The sequence below is a fragment of the Sus scrofa genome, chromosome 14, assembly GCF_000003025.6.
Source record: "Sus scrofa isolate TJ Tabasco breed Duroc chromosome 14, Sscrofa11.1, whole genome shotgun sequence".
Taxonomy (NCBI): Eukaryota; Metazoa; Chordata; class Mammalia; order Artiodactyla; family Suidae; genus Sus; species Sus scrofa.
The window spans coordinates 134,132,338-134,155,152 of NC_010456.5; the positions used below are offsets into that span (position 1 = coordinate 134,132,338).

Sequence of the window (22,815 nt, forward strand, 5' to 3'; positions counted from 1 at the left end):
TTAAAAATAAATACTAAGTGAATCAAAACATATTACTTATACAAAGACTAAAAATCTTTCAGGTATGTTTATCTCCTTTCTTCTCCCAAAACAAATGGAAAATTACATGCATATTATAGATGAAGAAAGGCAACCTCACCGCTACTACAATGGGGAAAACAAATCATTCAAGGACAGTCTGTACTTATTTTAAAATGGCTTTTAGTCAAGCTGCCAAGAGCAGCGTCAGGTTTGAGTCTCAAATGCGTAAATGTCAGTCCCAAAAAGCAACTCCAACTTGTGCCCCTGGCTTAAAACAAAAGGATGTGAAAACTTTCTATTTGCTAATTGGTATAGCTCATCCATTCAGGCCTCCAATCCTTCTGGACTTGCATATGCACTTCCTCTACACAGAAGTGGCCTGTTATGTAGCAATAACATCATCATGAAAAGCAACAATTCTGTGCGGGGACCCAGAGAGAACTCTCGTTTGCATTTCAAACCGGTTTCCTCAAAATAAGGGTGTCTTTTGATGAAGTAAAATTACACTTCCAACTTCTTATCTAGTTAAAACAGTGTTCATCACCTAACTTACTGCTCCCTCTTATAACTGCGTGGTAATTTCTTTCACAGTTGCCCACATATTCATATGACCTAACAAAAAACTAAGTTTAGTATTAATGTCTTTATGACTTGTTTCAGTAACTTGGGGACATTTACTGGCCTGGTTTTTAAAGTGTGGTATCATTTGAAAATACTAATAATTCACTATTAGCATTTTTGGACCTTCCATTTGTTCGGATTTCAACGTGAGAGGCTGGCTTCCAGCAGGATTAAACTGAGAAGAAGAGCTGACAACTCCACTTCCTAACCTTACCAATAGCTCCATGATTCCCCCCAAAAGTCCCACATCTCTGTGCAAATGGAACAGACAGACCCCCACAAGAGCGGCTCCAGGAGCTTTTCAAGAAGGGCCCACTCCAAGTTATTAGTGAATCAAACCAAATGGCTCGGTCTGGTTGCACAGAAAGCCTATTTTGTGCCTTTGATGCTTTAAAATAACACGTACTTAAAAATTCAGAACTCTAAAAGTACTTACATACTATTACCATATTTAAAAATCAAAAAATGTGAAAAACAACAAAGATCTCCTCAATAAATTGTAAAACTATATGTTTCTGTGGTTTAAGATCACATGTCTAATTTATAAAATCAATATAAATAATTTTACATGTTTAAATCACATATATTTTAATTTCTCACTTTTTACATATAAAAAATTAAAGTTTTTCCAAAAATATCAATTGTGTTGAACATTTATGTAAATATCTTCAGTTACCGTGTGCAAAGCAGAGAGTAATCTTAACGGTTAATTAATGGTGATCTCAAAATCCAACCACCCTTCTCCTCCCCCGTCCCACACTGGTACAAAAAATGAAAAGAAAAAGGATGTGAGGCTAGACTTACTCCGTACTGGAGCATCATCTGCCAAACAAACAAAATTCTGTTAGTTTTACAGACCAAGAGGCCCCAAAAGCTGAAAATCATAAAAATCGCATCACTTTTTAAAAACCTCATGTGCGACTCCAATATTAAAATATTAGCCCAAATACAAAATGGGATTAAGTATAAAAAATAAGACTTTCTCTTTTCAAAAATGTCCATAAACAAACTGTCTCTCTAGCCAATCAGCCCCTACCTAGGACACCTGTATGGCCACAGCCCTGAGGGTGTATATGCTTCCCCGTCAAACTCCCCCGACCTCCTGCAGAGGACATCAGGCAAGTCTTTTGAGAGAGGAGGGAGATGGGAAAAGGGGTGAAGGATGACTCACGCTCTCACAGGCCACAGACCAGCCGTCACTACAGAGACGGTGCGAGCCCAGCTCCGCCAACGGAATTCTCTGTGTACGGTCCCAGTCCCCAGCTGAACTGCCAATGCCATAAAGGCAGAGACCTAGACCCGGGAGCCAGTTATGCTGAGAATCAGACCCAGAGGAGAATCTCGACCCCCACCGTGTCCTAGCTACCTGACATGTGGAAACAGGAATAAGTAATACGTGCCTTGAGAAGACGCTGAGGGAATTCAAGGACTTACTAAGATAAAATAAGATGGTGCGCGCACAGAGCAGTATCGCTTAGTCATCCGTCCTTCTACTTCCTATTTATTCCTCACGTGTAAGACCATCAGCCACAAAATACAGGCTCAATACATACTTCTTGATCAACTGATACATTTACCTGGTTTTGTTTAGTTACATACATTAGGGCTGGAGGGTTTTCTCAGGTATTAAATTATTAAAAAAAAAGAAAAACCACCATTCAGGAGTTCCCATTGTGGCTCAGCAGGTTAAGGACCCTACACTGTCTCTGAGGCTCGATCCTGGCCTCGCTTAATGGGTTAAGGATCCAGCATTGCTGCCAGCTGCGGTGTAGGTCACAGATGTGGCTTAGATACAGTGCTGAGGCGGCCATGGCCTAGGAAGCAGCTGCACCTCCAACTGAATCCTCGGCCCAGGAACTTCCACATGCTGCAGGTTCAGCCATTAAAAAAAAAAAAAAAAACCACGCTTCAACCCAAAATATCATAACTATTATATTTAATAATAGTGTAATAAAACATTAAGAAAGTTAGTGGCTTATTATTCTGGTCCTGGAATAGTTTGGTCAAATCTTCATAAATAGCTATATTCAATTCAACTTTACAAAGGCGTAAAAATCAAGAATACATGCTTTCTGAAAATTCATTTACTGCTTTAAAGTTTGTTCACTGTTTAGTAATTACAGGAAATTGTTTTAAATAAGAAAAAAATTTACATCTCAAATATAAAAGAAAATTTTAAATTATTCTTGATCTCTAGAGCCCAACCACTGACATGCTCATGTCATGATTTTTTTTTTTTACCAACCCACTGTATCTATTCAACATGTGCATCCTGTGTACTTACTAACCCTTTATCTGCATCTGCATGTTCTATGTCAGGTTTACTTGGATGTGGAGCTTCTTAAAAAGGCAAACTGCACTTGTCCAAGGAAAAGTCTCACGTTTTCTGGAAAACCAGGGCTGCTACACTGTTCCCAGATCTGCCTCCAAAGGTGAACTTAGGTGTCGGCAGCTCTTCGAACAGCTCAAATCCTGTCAGACAAAATGAAAGTACTTTTATTAGGGACTGAACCCCACAGTTAAGGGATACTTTGTTAACAAATGTACTTTTGAACGCTGTATAAAACTATGGGATTCCAAACTCTAAACGGTGACGAAATTTCACTTCAGATTTTCAATTCCACTACACATGTACAATATGTATATACACCCAAAACCACCCTGAAATGAACAAGGAACAGACAACATCAAGTTGAAAAGGCTCTCTATCCATCCCCTACTCCCTCTACTTCCCATTTATCACCTCTCCACTCTGCATCTTCTTTAGCCTCCTTTACCATCAGGCTGTAGGAAGCAGCTCTCATGCGCTGAGGTCTTACCATATATCAGGCATTGTTTTGAGTCCTTTATATGTAGTAACTCAATTAATCCATATCACACAAATAAAAACACTTAATACAGAAAGGTTAAATAATGTGGAAATAAAATGAAAAAATCCTGAAGTTCTCATCATGGCGCAGCAGAAACGAATCCGACTAGGAACCATGAGGTTTCGGGTTCGATCCCTGGCCTCACTCAGTGGGTTAAGGATCCAGCATTGCCATGAGCTGTGGTGTAGGTCGCAGATGTGGCTCGGATCTGGCATTGCTGTGGCTCTGGCACAGGCTGGCAGCTACAGCTCCAATTAGACCCCTAGCCTGGGAACCTCCATATGCCGCAGGCGCGGCCCTAGAAAATACAAAAAAATAAAAATAAATAAAAATGAAAAAATCCTGGAGGATGGTGGTGATGACTGCACGACAATGAGAACGTACTTAATGCCACAAAACTATACACTTAAAAATGGCTAAGAGGTAAATTCCGTATTATGTACATTTGACCACAATAAAAAAGAGCTTGGGAATTCCCTCGTGGCTCAGCAGGTTAAGAATCCAGTGGCACAGTTTCAATCCCTGGCCCAGGAACTTCCACATGCCATGGGTACGGCCAAAAAAAAAAATTTCTAATCAAAGACAAAGACCCAAATTGAACTGAACTTGCAAAGACAAGGAAGTAGTAACTTTCAAAGCAGAACAGGGTGGTTTTTATTTTTAATTACACGAATTCAAAATCCTGGGTTCAGGACCAAGCTACCACTTACTAGGTGAAAGATATTCTGGTCAGTATACTTTAACCAGAATCTTCACTTTCCATACAAGAAAGTTACAGCCGTGAATGTCCCTAACTTACAGTGATTTTGCGAAAATCAAGATATGAAAACGTACTGTTCTCCTAAACTATAAAACAAAACGAAAATTTAATGTCTTATTTTGTTTTTTTTTAAAATGAGAGGAGTTTTAAAAAAATAAGATACATAGCTAACTGAACTCTTAGTCAACCATGGCTTTTCCCTCAGTGATGAGACTATTACTTTGGGAGAATTTTTTTTCTTTTAGGGAGAAAGTATCTGTATTTTCTAAGTTTCCATGCCTTGAGCTTGAGCTCAAATAACTTAATAAACAGCAAAAATGCTTGAAAAGATACACGTTACTCTACCAATTGGTCTTTTATACTTTGTTTCATAATCCATAGTCTTAATTAAACTTCACCGATCTCAACAAATAATTAAATATTATATATTCCTTAAAATATTCATTAAAAACTGATCATAAGAAAGCTTCCAGAGAAGGTTAGGCTTTTTAAATAACACCATCTAATTTAGGGCTAAAAAACAGAGCCATTGTGGTGGGTACATGGGTATACACCCATATCTGTCTTCTGAAATTTTACATAAAATATATGTATATAGGCCGCACCCACAGCATATTGAGGTTCCCAGGCTAGGGGTCTAATCGGAGCTGTAGCTGCTGGCCTACACCAGAGACATAGCAACTCAGGATCCAAGCCGCATCTGAAACCTACACCACAGCTCACAGCAACACCGGATCCTTAACCCACTGAGCACGAGGCCAGGAATGGAACCCGAAACCTCATCATTCCTAGTCTGATTCGTTAACCACTGAGCCGTGATGGGAACTCCTGAAATTCTACATGAAATATTTCATAATAAAAATTTTCAGGAGAAAAAGGAGCTGTCTGTATGAATTTTCTGGGACTAATCTTTTAACTCCCTGGACTAACCCTTTAAATTTATTACATTTCAGTAGATAATACATAAAAGAATTAAAAAGTGGTTGTATACCAGAGATAGATAATGAATTATTTTAATCTATATGCCTATGTGTTGGGGTCACTGGGGTTTTTTTCTGGCCACACCTGTGGCATGCAGAAGTTCCCAGGCCAGGGATCAAACTAGCACCACAGCAGCGACCCACGCCACAGCAGTGACAACAATGGATACTTAACCTACCGAGCCACCAAGGGACACCTGAGGTTTTAAAATTTTTTTTCGTAATGAATATGGATTAGTCTTGTAGTAAGTTAGGTTGGGGGATTTTTTTAAATTCACTAGTTAAAAGACAGTCCTTGGATATCAAATTAGACTATCCTAGTATGTGGAAGATGACTAGGTAATCCTCACCAAAACAAATGAGAACACAACATATTTACACAGATCTAGCTATAAGGGAAAATAAAAGATTCATTTCAGTAGATTCATGAACATTCACATTTTAAATAAGGAAAGAAGCAAAGAACCTTTAAAAATTGGCAAAGTAAGCTTTATTCTATGCAAAAGGGATCTGACCATGGAAGCCAATGTTAAAAGCTAATCACAAGCCCCTCAGCAGGGATGTGTATCCTGTCAGTGTCTTGTATCTAACGCCAAAAACCGCTGCTAAGAGAAGCATGCCTAGAAAATGTCTTCGATTGCATGTAATTATTTCTTTAACGTTTCCTGCTGTAACATTTCCCTTAAATTCTGCACTGAACTCTAAAACTGAACATAAGTTACCAAACGGACTTGGTGGTTCTCAGACACAGACACATTTTTAAGCACTCTTTACCAGGCTAAAGTCTGTTCCTCATTATCAAAGACAGACAAATATGTTTTTGTCTGGTGGTTCCAGGAGTAAAAGAGAACACCTGTATTTAAAAGCCAGGAAAGGAACTTGCCCTACACAGTGTAACTCTGAGCATTTATTAAAACTGTCAAGCTTCAGGAAGAAAGACTATTGATGTGGGGCCTCCAATAGTTCTAAAGGAAACAAATTTAACATAGAAGATAATAAAATTAATGACATGAAATAAAAGACAATAAATCACATATAATTCTTGTTTTCCAGAGGCAACAATAATGAAGCCACAAGCTCACATTTCAAGCCTCAAACACTTCAGGTTTTACATTATACAACCTGCCGAAGCCACTGAACGCACACAAAAGGACCTGCATTCTCCCTCCTCCTGCCTGTTCCCTTACTACCAAAAAGAAAACAAACTCGGAGATCAAGTGCATGCACTTTAGTCCAAAATTCATTTCCCGTTAGCACATGACAACTGCAGTTCAAAACTTAACCACGTGTTCAGCACCATATCATTTCTTAGCACTCCATTCTGAAAATTCCTCCTATTCCTTTAAAAAACTTAACAGGAATCTGAAATGGGTCTAAGGAAAAATCAAGCCAATACCTAGTTAAAGGTTCTCAAGGTACTTTCCCAGAAATGCCTGTGCACTGCATGAATAAAGGGACAGGTAAAATAACCTTTGAAACATGCCACAGAGCTCAAAATATTTGTGTATGGATTATAGAGCCTTGATTCTCACAAGATTCCACTTAGTAGACACAGAAGTAATTATACTTTGCTAATGAGGCAAAAAAGGATCCTATCTTGACACTAAAACCTTGCAAAAAGTAGGGATTTCCTCACAAATTAATACGTAATACTTCTTCTATCAAGTTCCAACATTTAGTCTCTGTACAGTGTTAAAAAAGAATTGTTCTACATACACTGCAAACAAGAAGATAAATCCTAAATACCTAAAAGACAAGTAGGCAAGAGATAAAGTATCCATAAAATTAAAACTCTCATCATAAAAGACTTTAAAAACACTACTACCATCTGCACTACTTCTGATTACGTTATTACTAATTGCCAGTATATCAGCACACGGAAGGCAGAAGCACAATGTGTGTGCTTTCTTTGTTTGATTCTCCAAATAACAGATTACACAGCTTAAATAAAGAACTGAATTTTTACAGGCTCATAGATTTTAGTACTTTACTACCAAGATTTCTTAGAAAATTTTTAAAAGGACTCTGGATCTCAACCAATATTATTCTTCTGCTCTTTGCATATACAGTTAAAGGGACCACCACGGTTACTAATGAAGGAAAAACGGAGGCAACTCCCGTCAATAGAAAAATTAAAACACTATAACATCACGGGAAGAAAAAAAAACCAATTTCAGTGCATTAAACCTGAGGTGAGCACACATTTAAACAACATACAGCCATTTACCTTCACTGAATTCATTCAGCAACTCTTCCTTGGTCCAATTACAGGAGGTGATTAGAAAGAAGCCTTTCACGTTCAACGCCCTGGAGAGAGACTGCACATACTGCTTCCTCTTCTCAACCGCACTGTCAGGATGAAGGCTTATGGCATCGAAAGTCCCTTTGTCAATACAAACGTGAAATCCAGACAGCTTTGTGGAAGGATTCAAAAAGTCTTCTACCTGTATTAAAATTCTCTAGGTGAGAACCATTCATATATAACCATTACTGAATACAAGTGATAATCTGTAAAAAACCAATTAATTATGATGGCATTTTACATATGATAAACATATTTTCAACTTTATTGCTAACTCTTAGGTGCTTCATTCCAAGATCATTAAAGCTAAGATTAGTCAGCAAGACTGACAGTGTTTCCTAGACATTCCAAATCTCTACAAATTTGGAGACAAATGAAAGCCAGGTGTACTGCCTAATAATACCAGCACATAATGAAGCTCATAAGCCTGGTTTATGAAAAAGTTATTTCTGTCGAAAAGCAGAATATGTGACATATTTTTTTAAATGATAAAAATACCTGGAACTTAAACAGGTCATTGGAAATAAAGAGACATGTAGCTGAAATCACTAGTTGTGTGACCTAAAGGAAACACAGTAAGTCAGTATTTCTTTGCCTTGACTCAGCAGCTTACAGAACAAGTAAGGGATACAATGAATGGCACAAAGCTTAAGAAATTAAAGGACTGTTTAAACCACAATTACTTAACTTTTCTTTTCTTTTTTTTTTTTTTTTTTTTTTTTTTTTTTTTTTTTTTTTTTTTTGCTTTTTAGGGCTACTACCGCGGCATATGGAGGTTCCCAGGTTAGGGGTCTAATTGGAGCTACAGCTGCTGGCCTATACCATGGCCACAGCAACGCAGGATCCGAGCCGCATCTGCGACCTATACCACAGCTCACGAAACACGGGATCCTTACTTAACCCACCAAGCAAGGCCTGGGATCAAACCCACGACCTCATGGTTCCTAGTCCCCTGCGCCACGACAGGAACTCCAGCAATTAATTTTATAAATATCATGCACTTCAGATTTTGAAAGTCATGAATCAGCATCTCATCCATTTTCAACAACTTACTGATACTAGAGTATGAAATAGTGAGCTGTCTTAATTTTATAAAACATTCAAAATAATTTGCCAGTGTAAGTTCTGAAAAACTACTTTGAAACGGTACATTAGCAATTAGCTCATGATTATTCCTATCAACTTAATAAAATAATCATAAATAGTGCATTAACTAAAACGGTTTTATTGTTTGACTTAAAAACGTGTATTACATGTTTACATACATGTGAACAGATTTCTCATCCCTGCCCCAAAATGTATTCATTATATCTGAAGCAGAACATTACTACCGTTCTTAAGAGTCAAGTTTGGAGAAGTTCCTATCCTAAACACCTATATGAATGTCTTCATTTATTCAACAATATTTCCTAGACACCTGTTATATGCAGGAACTTTTAGGCCCTGGAAATATAACTGCAAACAAAACAGAAAAGGTCCCTGTATGAGAATATATCTTATATCCCCTAAAAGGAGAAGCAAACATATATAAGCAAACCAAATTATTTCAGAGAAAGTGCTATGAAGAAAATAAAAATACCACAGACAGTAAGTGCTGGGAAGAGAACTGTTTTGGAAAAGGTAGTCAGAAAAGACCTCTTTAAGAAGGTGATAGTTGAGCAGAGATCTGAACGATGAGAATGAGCCAAACAAGCTAAGATCTGGGGCAAGAACATTCTCGACAGAGAGCAGCAGGTACCAAGACTGAAGGAAAAACAAGGTTGACATGTATCAGGAGCAAGAAAAGCAAGCCAGTGGGACTGGCGTACTGGTGATAAGGAAAATGGTAAGAAAGAAGGGGCTCTGTGTGGCTGGGGGGGTGGGGGGTCAGATTCCATTCTGAATGCAATGGGGAAGCCCTTGAGGCTTATGAGCAAGGGCATGACACAAGCAATTTACACTTTTAAAAACGACTCAGGCTGCCAGGTGGTAATGGAGAGCAGAGTGGAAATGGGAAGGCCAACTGCAGTCACCCCGGTCAGAAACGATGGGGGCCTGGACCTGGCAGGGGGGGGGGGGGGGGGATTAAGGAAGAAAGCGAAAGTTTCATTTCAGACTAACCAAAAAACTATTAGCTATCCAAGTATAATTACAAAATATGCAGTATTTATATAATTCCTGAAAAGCCTAGGGCAGAAATAAAATTTAAGAAACATCATCTCCTCACAGATAACAGGACACAAAAATAAACTAAGTAATCTTTGGTGGCATCATACCGCTCTAGGCATTTACAACTTTTTAATCTAATTAATCCAAAGTTAGCTATTACTTGTGTGTATTTGCAAACAAGGGGGGAGAGGGAGAGAGAGAATGAAAAACACTTGCATACAACGAAGAAGAGAAAATAACTTCCCCAAACTAACTAGACTGAAAATTTTAATACACTTACTTAAAAAGCATGATTTTCAATTATTTTTGATTGATCCTTAATTTGAGTTCAAAGATGTCAGTAAATTAATATACTTCAGAAACATTTAAACTTTATAACTTTTACTATACATAAAAATAACAGCTACAGTAATATAAATAAGTTACCTTCAACTTAATGTTAGATAAACCTTCTTTCTCTATAATACTTCCAGAAAGTCGTATTGCAGAGGGAGAGTAATCAATTCCAGTAATATTAGAGAAACCAGATTTTGCCTAAAGACAGAGAAATAATTTTATACTATAGTTTTTATAAGTTTTAAATAATGTTTTACCAATGAATTATATTTTTTTAGGACTAGAACTGTTTCATTTTGTAATATATCAAATGACATATACCTTCCAATAATCTAAAATGTTTAAATTTTATTGTAGAATCTTAGATAAATTAAGAGAATGTGACAATTCATTTGCTTTTGTGTGTGTGTGTGTCTTTTTAGGGCCGCACTCTCCACATATGGAGGTTCCAGGCTAGGAGTCGAATCAGAGCTGTAGCTGCCAGTCTAGTCCACTGCCACAGCAACGTGGGATCTGAGCCGTGTCTTCGACCACAGCTCACGTTAATGCCAGATCCTTAATCCACTGAGAGAGGCCAGGAATGGAACCTGTGTCCTCACGGATACTAGTCAGGTTCATTTCCACTGTGCCACAATGGGAACTCCTCATTTGCTTTTTTCATATTGGACTTCTTCTTCAAAAGGAAATCCACTTTCTCGAAGACCATGAAAATACATATATCTGCCCTAAAGCAGAAAAATGTAGTATTAACTTCTGATGTGGATATGCCCTAAATCTGTCATAAATTTAACACAATTAAGTTATATGGATAAATTAAATGCATATGTAGTAAGTCCTTGATTTTAAAAAAGTTTCCTTCAGTGTAATTATAAATCATGCAATTCTCCACCAACCAGAGAATTATTAACTACCCTACATTTGTATAATGTTTTGATTTTTTTTTTCATTTTTAGGACCACACCTGTGGCATATGCGAGTTTCCAGGCTAGGGGCTGAATTGGAGCTGCAGCTGCTGGTTTATGCCACAGCAACAGCAACCCTGGATCAGAGTGGCATCTGCAACCTCCACCTGCGCTGGATCCTTAACCAACTGAGCAAGGCCAGGGGTCAAACCCATGTCTTCATAGATACTAGTCGGGTTCTTTACCGCTGAGCCACGATGGGAACTCCTCAGTTTTGAAATATTTCATGCATTCCAATATACCTTTTCAAAAAAACTGTGAGTTAAGTTGGGCAGGTATTAATACCCCCAAGAAGTTAAAGAAAGTTCATTGGACTTAAGCGTTTTAAGAGTAAAGCTGCAGTCCAGGTGTTCACTGACCTTATGAACCCAACCAAGGGTGTATGGAGCCTGAAGCAAAAGCATGATGGCTCCTGGTTTTCACCCCTACCTATGCTCAACACTGTTAGACCAATTCGGCTAAGGTAATTTCAAAGAAAACTGAGGAAGAAATGAAGCTGCAAAGTACAGTGTAGCCTCAAATTCTCTTCCTGCTCTTCATGATTTATTAAATGGTTACTTCCTTCAAAACCACTTGACCTACTCCAACACCATCCATTAAGACTTACCTAGACTTTTCCACCAAGTGACTGATTCTTAAACTCAAGCAACACAATTATCATTTGGCAGAGCGTTTTGTTCCCTTTGCTCATTTTTAATTTTAGTCTTACGATTTACTCCTAGTCTTTTAGTGATCTCAATCAACACGTTTCAGGATCTTCGTTTTCTCCCAGTTTCCCTCATTTCCTTTTCTATCAGACCTAGAATGCAGGATGATTCTATTAACTGACTCTTACCAGTTCCTTCTTCTCCCAGGACTATTTGTTCTTCCAAAAGAACTTATAAAAATCATATATAGGGAATTCCCATGGTGGCACAGCGGAAACGAATCTGACTGGTATTGATGAGGATACAGGTTCAATCCCTGGCCTCGCTCAGGGGGTCAGAGATTCCGCATTGCCGTGAGCTGTGGTGTAAGGTGAAGACATGGCTGAGATCCCATGTTGCTGTAGCTGTGGGGCAGGCTGGTAGCTGTAGCTTCGATTGGACCCCTAGCCTGGAACTTCTATATGCCATGGGTATGGCCCTAAAAAGCAAAAAGCAAAAAAAAAATCATATATCAATATTTTAGGTTTCTAGAACAAACATCCAGAACTAATACTACTGCCAACAATTTTCACATTCAATTTCTGGCACTCAGTGAGAAATAAGCAGACATCCAAAGAAATAATAAATAACCAAAAACAAAGGGGGGAAAACTTATACTAGAAAAAGACCCACAAGAGACCCACATAAAAGAATAACCAGAAACGGATTTTAAAACAACTAAATTAAATGACAATTTGAGAACTTTAACAGAAAACTGAAAACTTTAATAGAGAATCATATGACCATCCGATTAAAGTGTAGTTTAATTAAATTAAGAAACTCAAGAGTGTGCTGGAGAGCAGATTGGACACACACACAAAAAAATAGTGAAGCGGAAAAAAAGCCAGAAGAAAACACCACTGTTAAGCATAAAATGACAGAAGACTAGGAAATTAAAAACAGGAAAAAATACAAATGACATAATATAGCATAGAGTATAAGATCTAAATATATATAATAGGAATCTTAGAAAAAGAGGAAATGAGAATGGGGCAGAAGAGAAAATGGTACATGATTGAGAACTTTTTTGTTGTTGTTGTTGTTGTTGTTGTTGTTGCTATTTCTTGGGCCGCTCCCGCGGCACATGGAGGTTCCCAGGCTAGGGGTCGAATCAGAGCTGTAGCCACCGGCCTACACCAGAGCCACAGCAACGCGGGATCCGAGCCGCGTCTGCAACCTACACCACAGCTCATGGCAACGCCGGATCGCCAACCCACTGGGCAAGGGCAGGGACTGAACCCGCAACCTCATGGTTCCTAGTCGGATTCGTCAACCACTGTGCCACAACGGGAACTCCGATTGAGAACTTTTTAATACTGAAAAGGATCCTAAGCAACAGACTCAAGAAGCACTATAACCCAAGGCATGATTAAAAACACAGATAGTACAGCACAGTATAATATATGTAATATACCTGATGAAATATATAACTTCTATACAAAGAGTATAATATATCTGTTAAAAATTAAAGACAAAAATCTCAAAAGCATTCAGAAGGGGGGGTGGAGGATTCAGGGACAGATGACCTTCAAAAGACCATGAATAAGCGTGACAGCTGACAACAGGTCATAGAGAACAGAAGCCAGAAAACAACGAAAGAAAAACGCCAATCTGAAATTATATATATCTATCAGAAATGTAAGTGATCACTGAAAAAGCACTGAAGATAAGCAATGGTTGTTAATACCACAAATACACAGAAAATGAAACAATGCCTGTCACATAGGCAAATATACACAACCACCTATTAAGTTTACTCATTTTAAATCCAACTAGGAACCATGAGGTTGCCAGTTCAATCCCTGGCCTCGCTCAGTAGGTTAAGGATCTGGCATTGCCGTGAGCTGTGGTGTAGGTCAAAGACACAGCTCGGATCCTGCGTTGCTATGACTGTGGTGTAGACCAGCAGTTGTAGGTCCGATTCGACCCCTAGCCAGGGGAACCTCCACAAGCCACAAGCCATGAGTGCAGCCCTAAAAAGAAAAAGAAAAAAAAAAAAAAAAAAAAAAAGGAGTTCCCGTCGTGGCGCAGTGGTTAAAAAAACAGAGGTAACGAAAAAATTATAAATAAAATGGAAGACCTAAAACCAAATATATCACTAATTACATTCAATATAAATGTTCTAAATAGATAGACATTATTAGAACAGTTAAAAAACATGACCCACTTATATGCTGGCTAAAAGAAATTCACTTTAAATATAATGATACAAGAGGTCCCATCGTGGTGTAGCAGAAACGAATCCAACTAGGCAACATTAGGTTACAGGTTCGACCCCTGGCCTCACTCAACTGGTCAAGGATCTGGCGTTGCCGTGAGCTGTGGTGTAGGTAGCAGTCAGGGCTCAGATCTGGCATTGCTGTGGCCGTGGTGTAGGCCAGTGGTTACAGCTCCGATTAGAACCCTAGCCTGGGAACCTCCATATGCCACGGGTGTGTCCCTAAAAAGACAAAAATAAATAAATAAATAAATAAATTAAAAAAATGATACAGGCTGGTTAAAACTGAAAGAATGGAAAAAGATATACTATGCAAAAATTCATTCTAAAAAACTAAACAGGAGTTCCAGTTGCGGCGCAGTGGTTAATGAATCCGACTAGGAACCATGAGGTTGCAGGTTCAATCCCTAGCCTTGCTCAGTGGGTTAAGAATCCAGCATTGCCGTGAGCTGTGGTGTAGGTCGCAGACGCAGCTAGGATCCTGCGTTGCTGTGGCTGTGGCACAGGCTGGCAGCTGTAGCTTCGATTAGACCCCTAGCCTGGGAACCTCCATATTCCAGGGGAAGTGGCCCTAGAAAAGGCAAAAAGACAAAATTAAAAAAAAATAAAAATAAAAAAACTAAACAGCACACGCACAAGGATGGTTATTATCAAAAAGACAGATAACCAAAAGTATTGGTGCGAATATGGAAAAATTGAGACTTGCATACTATGTTCATGGAAATGTATAATGGTACAGCCTCTGTGAAAAGAGTCTACCAATTTTTCACAACATTAAATACAAAGTAACCATATGAACCAGGGTATATACCGAAAAGAAATGAAAACATATGTCCACACCAAAACTTGTATACAAATTTTCACAGCAGCATTTTCTATAATAGCCAAAAAGTAGAAAAAAATTTTTTGGCTACACCCATGGCATATGGAAGTTACTGGGCCAGAGATCAAATTCGAGCTGCAGCTGTGACGTAGGCCACCACTGTGGCAATGGGGAACCCTTAACCCACTGCACTGGGTTGGGGACCAAACCCATGCCATTGCAGCAACCCAAGGATCTTTAACCCACTGTGCCACAGCGGGAAATCTGCAGAAACAATTTAGGAGTTCCCACTGTGGCTCAGTGGTTAACGAATCCGACTAGGAACCATGAGGCTGTGGGTTCAATCTCTGGCCTTGCTCAGTGGGTTAACGATCCAGCGTTGCTGTGAGGTGTGGTGTAGGTTGCAGACGCGGGTTGGATCTCATGTTGCTGTGGCTCTACCGTAGGCTGGCGGCTACACCTCCGATTCAACCCCTAGCCTGGGAACCTCCATATGCTGTGGGAGTGGCCCAAGAAAAGGCAAAAAGACAAAAAAAAAAAAAAAAAAGTTCTTCAACTGATGAGTGGATAAACAAAATGTGGTAAATCCATATAAGAAAATCTTAACTGGTCAAAAAAAGGAATAAAGTATTTATACAAGCTACAGTATTTACGAACTTTGAGAACGCTATATATTAAGTGAAAGAAGCCAGACACAAACGACTGCATATTGTTGATTCCATTAATATGAAATGTCCAGAATAGACAAGCTCACAGAGACAAAATATAGATTAGGGACTGAAGGGAGTGGGGAATAAGAACTGAATGAAAATGAGAACAGTGTTTCTTCCTGGGGTGACAAAAATACTCACAAATTAAAAGAGTAGTGATGTTTGTACAAATTTGTGAATATAATAAAAACCATTCTAAAAGGATAGATTTTATAGTATATGGATTACATCTCAATTTTTTTAAAAAGCTTAAGTGTTTTTATCATTAGCATCAAAGTAAAATTCAAAACAAGGGAAACTGTCAGAGTTAAAGAGGAACATTACACAATAATAAATCACCAACACACACACACACACGCACACGCACACACACTCCTAAATGTCTGTGCTCGAAATAAGAGAGCTTCGAAAATACATGTAGCAAAAACTGACAGAAATAAAAGTTAAAATAGACAAATCTACCAATACAGTCATACACTTCAACACTATCAGTAAGGTACAGATTTGAACACCATCAAAAAAATAAATCTAGTTAACATGTAGAAAATACTCTACCCAACAACAGTAGAATACACATTTTTTTCAAGTGTACATGAAACATTCACCAAGATGGATATATCCTGGATCATAAATTTTAACAAATTTAAAAGAATGAAAAATCATACAAAGTATGTTCGCGAACCGTAATTGAATGGTTACTAGACTAGAAGTCAGTAACAGAAAAGGAAAAACCCCCAACATTTGAAAATTAAACAGAGAATTCTAAATAATCCATGAATCAAAGGAGAAAATTAGAAAGTATTTCATACTGAATGAAAATAAAAATACGACATATCAAAATATGTAGTGGGAAGGAGCACTTGTAGAAAAATTCATAGCATTTACAATATTAGAAAAAAGGAAAGCCTCAAATAAGGCTTAAGAAGCTAGAAAAAAAAGCGCAAAAATAAATTTAAAACAAAAAGAATGAAAAATAATGAAATTAAGAGCAGAAGTGAATGAAATTGAAAACATAAACACAACAGATAAAGTCAATGAAAACAAGTTAGTTTTTATAAAAGACATAAAAATAATGACTCTCTAGCACCAGTATCAAAGAAAAAGAGAAGATACAAGTTAACAATACTAGGAATGAATAAGAGGATTTCACTATAGACCCCCAAGACATTAAAAGGACAAACAATAATACTGTGCAAAACTCTATACACACAAATTCAAAATGGACTAATTTCTCAAACACTACAAACCACGCAAATTCACTCAAATGAAGCAAGTAACCTAATTAGAACTGTGACTAATAAAGATTTTTTTTTTTCTTTTTAGAGCCACAGCTGCAACATATGGAAGTTCCCAGGCTAGGGGTCAAATCTGAGGTACAGCTGCCAGCTTACGCCACAGCAACGCCAGATCCAAGCTGCATCCTCAACCCATGCTGCAGCTTTCAGCAACACTGGATCCTTAACCCACTGACGAAATCAGGGATCAAAACCACATCCTCACAGAGATCACATCAGGTTCTTACTCCACTGAGCCACTATGGGAACTCTGACTATTAAATAATTTAACTCATATTTTAAACCTTCAGAAAATAAATCTCCAGATTAAAAGGTTTTTTCATTGTGAATTCCACCAAACATTCAAAAAGAAATAACACAAGTGCTACACAATAGCTTCAAAAAGGAGAGCTGGAGTTCCCGCTCTGGTGCAGTGGAAACAAATTCGACTAGGAACCATGAGGTTGAAGGTTTGATCCCCGGCCTCACTCAGTGGGTTAAGGATCCAGCTCTGCTGTGAGCTGTGGTGTGGCTTAACAGACGCAGCTCGGATCTGGTGTGGCTGTGGCTGTGGCATAGGCTGGCAGCTGTAGCTCCGATTCAACCCCTAGCCTGGGAACCTCCATACATAGGCTGCAAGTGTGGCCCTAAAAAAAAAAAAAAAAAAAAAAAAAGAGAGAGAGAGAGAGAGTACTTTTCAACTCATAAGGCTGGTCAATGCGCTGGGGCCAACACCAAATAAAGATACTACAGAACAGCAAGGAAAACTGCAAATCAATATCCTTCTAGGACACAGATGTAAAAGTTCTCAACAAAATATTAATAAATTTAATCTACCAATATATAAACAGAATCACAGTCCGTGACAAAAAGGGGCTTTTTCTACAAATGCAAAACTGGTTCAATATCTGAAAATCAACTAATATAATCCACCATGTTAACAATCTAAAGAAGAAAAACTCATGATTATATCCATGATGAAAAAAATTTTACTGGCTTTCCCGCTGTGGCACAATGGCATTCAGCGGCACCTTGGAAGCACTGGGACGCAGGTCCGATCCCCAGCCTGGCACAGTGGACTAAGGATCCAGCATCGCTGCAGCTGCAGCTTAGGTTGAGACTGTGGCTCGGATGTGATCCCTGGCCCCAGGAACTCCATGTGCCTTGGGTCAGCCAAAAAAGAAGAAAAAAAAAATCTATTTTTTTTTTCTTACAAAATTCAACAATCATCCTATAAATACAAGGGAACTTCTTCCACCTGACAGAGGGCAGCTAAAAAATTCTGTGGTTAACATCACACTTGGTGGTGAAAAAGCGAAAACACTTCCCTTAAGATGGGAATAAGCCAGAATGTATCTTCACCAATCCCAGCTAATATTGTACTAGAAGACCTATGTAGTGTAATCAGGCTGGAGGGGGGAGGCATATGAACTGTAAACAAAAACATAAAACTGCCCCGATTCAAAAATGACGTGATTGTCGACACGGAAAACCCCAGGAAATCTTCCCAAAAACCTCCTACAACTAATAAAATGCAAGATTACAGTATTACACACACACAAATCAACCATATTTCTACCAATAAACAATAGGAATTTCAAAAAGCAGTACCATTTAAAATACTCAAAAAAAAAGAAATACATAAGTCTAAAAAATATGCACAGATCAGCATGCTGAAAACTAAAAAATGCTGATGAAAGACAAGGAAGTCCAAAATAAATGGACCTTTATGTCCATTAAGTTCATGAGTTGGAAGAACGTAGTAAAGATGTCGATTCTCTTGAAATTACACATTTAGCTCATTTCAATCAAACTTGGATTTTTTTTATAAGTATTTCCAAATGGCCTCTTAAATTCATTTGGAAAAGTAAAGGAACTAGAAGAGGAGGTTACAGACCCAACGTTGTCTCCATAAAGATGCAGGTTCAATCCCTGGCCTCACTCAGTGGGCTAAGGATCCGGCATTGCCATGAACTGTGGTGTAGGTCACAAATGCGGCTCGGATCCTGTGTTGCTGTGGCTGTGGTGTAGGCTGGCAACTCCCATTCAACTCCTAGCCTGGGAAGTTCCATATACTGCAAATGTGGCCCTAAAAAGAAAAAAAAAAAAACAACCTTCATGTCTTACAGACTGTTTCCACTTTTTGTTTTGGCCATGCCCACAGCACAGGCCAGGGATGAAACCTGTGCCCCAGCAGTGACACAGGTCACAGTGGTGACAATGCCAGATCCTTAACCCCCAGAGCCACCAAGGAACTCCTCCCGTTTCCAATTCTTGAAATTCTCTCACTCTTTACACTGTACCCTCCTGCAGCACAATTTCCAGCCAACTTGGATATAGCTCCTCCAGGGCCCTTCCTAACCATCTCGACTCTCTTTCCCATCTCTCTCTGTCCTCTCTCGACATCCAGCCTCATACACATCAAGCTACAGCGTTAGCTATTTATGTCTATGTCAGCCTATCCTCTATGGCACGGTGAACAACTCAAGCAAACGGCCTAAATTTTCACATTGCCAGTGTCAAACGTATGGTTTGGCATGTGGCAGTCAGTTAATACATTTCACTGTTATGTATATGCCCTTACAAATTAAAACAGTCACAGCATTTAGGATGAGGCCTAAGTCTTACACTTCCTCTAGAGCACTTGACACAGCAATGAATACACTATAGGCATGTAGCAATGATGGTTTAGCTAGTACTAGAACCTGTTCCAAAACTCAGTTCCATGGACAAAATGCTTTTCAAACCATATGCAAAACACTCTTCAAACCATATGCTCACCTAAGAAAAGGGATTTATGTCCTACTGGGAGTGCAAAAAGTCATTTTCCTTTTATTTTATTTTAATTTTATTTTTTGTTTGTTTTTCATCCGCAGCTTTGAGCTAGAAGAAACCAACAGAGATCACCTAGTCAAAATATTTAGAAAAGAACTGAAGCCCAGGAAGGAAAAAAATATAAGTGGCTTGCTCAAGGTCAAGAATACAGCAAGAAGGGCCAAGCCTAGGACACAGATCCTCTGGCTTCTCATTCAGCACTTTTTCACTATCCAGGCAGCCTCCCCTTTGTACCATGTGACTTCTCAGGGTAAGTGGTATGACTGCTTTACTACTTTAGATTTAGATGGCTAGTATCCTTAACGGTAAGATTTTTTTCTTAATTTTATTTTAAAATGTGGCTCTAACACATGAATACAAAAAGTACCAACAAGTTCAACCAGGAAAACACCATTTCCAGTTCCAATATCAAGCACTGAAGCATCCAATGGAATCTTGTGTTTCTGCATCCACCTTATTAGTCGAGTCATACTTTCTTCTCCAAACCTATTAGAAACACAGAATCAGTTAATGAAGTAACAGAGGGATATAAAGCAAAAGCTTCAACTATATTTCACTTAAGCAGCTTATTCAATATGCTCAATTAAGTCTTTTTTGAAAGTAAGAATATCCATAAGTGCTTAAGCTTCATGTCCACTATTATTTAGGAGAAAACATTCTTAAGAATAGAACAGAAGAGATAAGGTTGGTATGTAACTTTTTTGTTTTGACCATGCCCTCTGCCTGCAGATGTTCCCGGGCCAGGGATGGAACCTGCACCACAGCAGTGATCCAAGTCACAGCAGTGACAACACCTTAACCCACTAGGCCACCAGGGAACTCCAGTAATAACTGTTACTTATTAATGTTTCTCTGTATCAGTATTAACACTTGCACATGTTGGTGGCTCAAAACAGTGTTGTTTATTGAAAAAAGACAATGACAGTTCCACTACTTTCTCTGACTCACCAGATTTCTCCTGTATCTCCATATTCTTGGAAAGTTTGTAGTTCTCTCTCATAGACAGCATCCCAACTATATAAATAATCAAATGCAAAGCAAATTATTGAATTAAACTGTACTATGAATGAAATGCATTTTTTTTTCCCTTTTTAGGGCTATACCTGTGGCATATGGAAATTCCTGCCCTAGGGGTCAGTTCAGAGCTGCAGCTGCCAGCCTGCATCACAGCCACAGCAATGTGGGATGTGAGCCCCATCTGAGACCTACGCCTTCACAGGGTCCTTAACCCACTGAGCAAGGTCAGGACTCGAACCCCCATCTTCATGGACACTATGTCAAGTTCCTAACCCACTAAGCCACAACGAGAATTGCTAAATACGTATTTCTAATACATTACTGGGACAGTTATGACAGAAATTTAAAACATGATTACTGTTGATAAGTACACAGTATTCAATCTCTTAACATCCTTGCGTTAAAAGAATGAAAGATAGAATGTGTTTATACATGTAAAACACTTATAACAATGCCTAACATTTAAAATGGTATGTTGTTGGAGTTCCCGTCGTGGCGCAGTGGTTAACGAATCCGACTAGGAACCATGAGGTTGTGGGTTCGGTCCCTGGCCTCACTCAGTGGGTTAAGGATCCAGCGCGGCCGTGAGCTGTGGTGTAGGCCACAGACTCGGCTCGCATCCCTCACTGCTGTGGCTGGGTGTAGGCCAGTGGCTACAGCTCCGATTCGACCCTTAGCCTGGGAACCACCATATGCCGAGGATGCAGCCCTAAGAAGACAACAACAACAAAAAATAAAATGGTATATTGTTTAAGCTTAAAAAACACAAAGAAGTATCTGTCCAAGGATTCCTCAGTCCCAAACACAAGTCCAAAAACTGACTGCAGAGGCATAGTGTCACTACAGCATAGTTCAGTCTAAAACGTGCAAATTCAAAAATTTTCTACCAATTAGGTGGTTACAAAGAAATTCACCAAAGATAAACTTAAAACTTAACCTTCAACCTGAGCTGAAGACGTACTCTTACTCCTTTGAAATAAGACTTTACTTTTTTCCCTCCAACGGGCTTCTCGTCCTACTTCATCTCTCTAGAACCCCCCCCAAGTTACCTCTCACCATTGCCTTTTCCCACCGTCATGCATTCACCCGTCTACTAACCCATTAAATACTTACTGAGCGTCCGTCTTGGGTCAGGTCACTTTCTCCCAGCCCGAGATATGCCCACTGTCCTCTCTCCTTCCTCAGGCCATCCCCCCACTCCCCACTCTTCCAGCCTCCGTGTCCCTGCCCTCGTCCCCTTAACCTTTTCAGCCCCCTTGGCTGCGCAGTTCTCCCCCGGTCTCCAACCACCGCCCACCAGCCCGAATCGCCAGGCCGGCTCCCTCTCCCTTTCCCCAGGCTGGGCCCGAAGACCCAAGACCCCTAAAAAGCCTCCCCAGGAGCTCAGAGTCCATACGGCAGCCCACGAAGCCCGCAGACGTCAGCTCCCGAGGTGCTTCCTGACCCACCCAGCGCGGCCCCTCGGGAGCCCAGCCCTGCCATCCCGGGCCCTCGCCCAGGGCGGCCCTTTGGGCTCCTCTCGCCACGCCCCCCGGGCTCGCCCCGTCCTCCGCGGCCCCATCCAGACAGCGCCGCTCACCCTCCCCGGCCCTGCGCCACACTCACTGCTCTCGGGTCCCCAGCGCCGACGGGGCAAAGCCATCCCCTCCGGGACTGCCCCCCGGGGACCGCGCTGATGCCCCATCGCCGCCGCCGTCCGCGCCCTCGCTCATTGCGCTCGGCGCCCCGGACGGCCGTTGGGACCGCCATAGAGACGAGGCGCGGGCAGAGCGGACGGGCGGGCTGGCGCCTCTAGGAGGCGGGAGGCCGCGCTCTCTACTGCTCCCGGCCCCCGCGGGGGTCGGCCGTCCTTCCGCGCCTTTCCCAGCGCCGCCGGGGTCTAGAGCGCCCGGTCCCAAGCCCAGGCGTGGGCGGGGCGGGGCCTCGCCTTGGTCCCCACTCTCACTCCAGCCGGCGTCAGGTGCACCCCGTTCCTTGAGGTGCCCGCCTAAACGCTACCGTATTTGGGGCGCCCCCGGGGGGGGGTGTTGTTTGTAAGGGGCCACTCCAAGCATTGCGTTTTGGAGAAAAGCTGGCGGTGGGGGAGCCATACCGAATATAATCCGACACTGCTCCCCCCAAAGGTGCAGATCACCTCCTCTCTCCACGTCGTGGGCAAATCTGAAGAGTGGGTGGGACAGTCCGTCGCATTATTTGGCTTTCCGGTCAAAGGCTAATTCCATTTGCGGCTGGCATCCTGCCTCGAAAACAGC

At 40.3% G+C, this 22,815-nt stretch overlaps 2 protein-coding genes across 6 annotated transcripts in view; both read right to left on the reverse strand.

The window, feature by feature from the left end:
- The window catches only part of FAM53B (family with sequence similarity 53 member B), a 133,172-nt gene extending 130,112 nt beyond the window's left edge, over positions 1-3,060 (reverse strand). Inside the window, exon 1 of the mRNA XM_021073620.1 lies at positions 2,931-3,060. The gene's annotated coding sequence lies outside the window, so the exon portion shown is untranslated. The remainder of the gene's footprint in view (positions 1-2,930) is intronic.
- Positions 2,562-22,329, reverse strand: EEF1AKMT2 (EEF1A lysine methyltransferase 2). Of its 5 annotated transcripts, none has more exons than XM_005671550.3 (7): positions 22,169-22,329; positions 20,495-20,560; positions 19,918-20,032; positions 10,129-10,236; positions 8,053-8,115; positions 7,480-7,696; positions 2,562-3,114 (listed from the first exon to the last, which is right to left on the reverse strand). In XM_005671550.3, the coding sequence occupies exons 1-7, from the start codon at positions 22,273-22,275 to the stop codon at positions 3,020-3,022; spliced, it is 771 nt and encodes a 256-aa protein (XP_005671607.1). In that variant the 5' UTR covers positions 22,276-22,329; the 3' UTR covers positions 2,562-3,019. The 5 variants fall into 5 exon arrangements, with proteins under 5 accessions (XP_005671607.1, XP_013839297.1, XP_005671608.1 ...); XM_013983843.2 differs by having other exon boundaries at positions 7,480-7,711; XM_005671551.3 differs by lacking the exon at positions 8,053-8,115 and having other exon boundaries at positions 7,480-7,711; positions 22,169-22,328.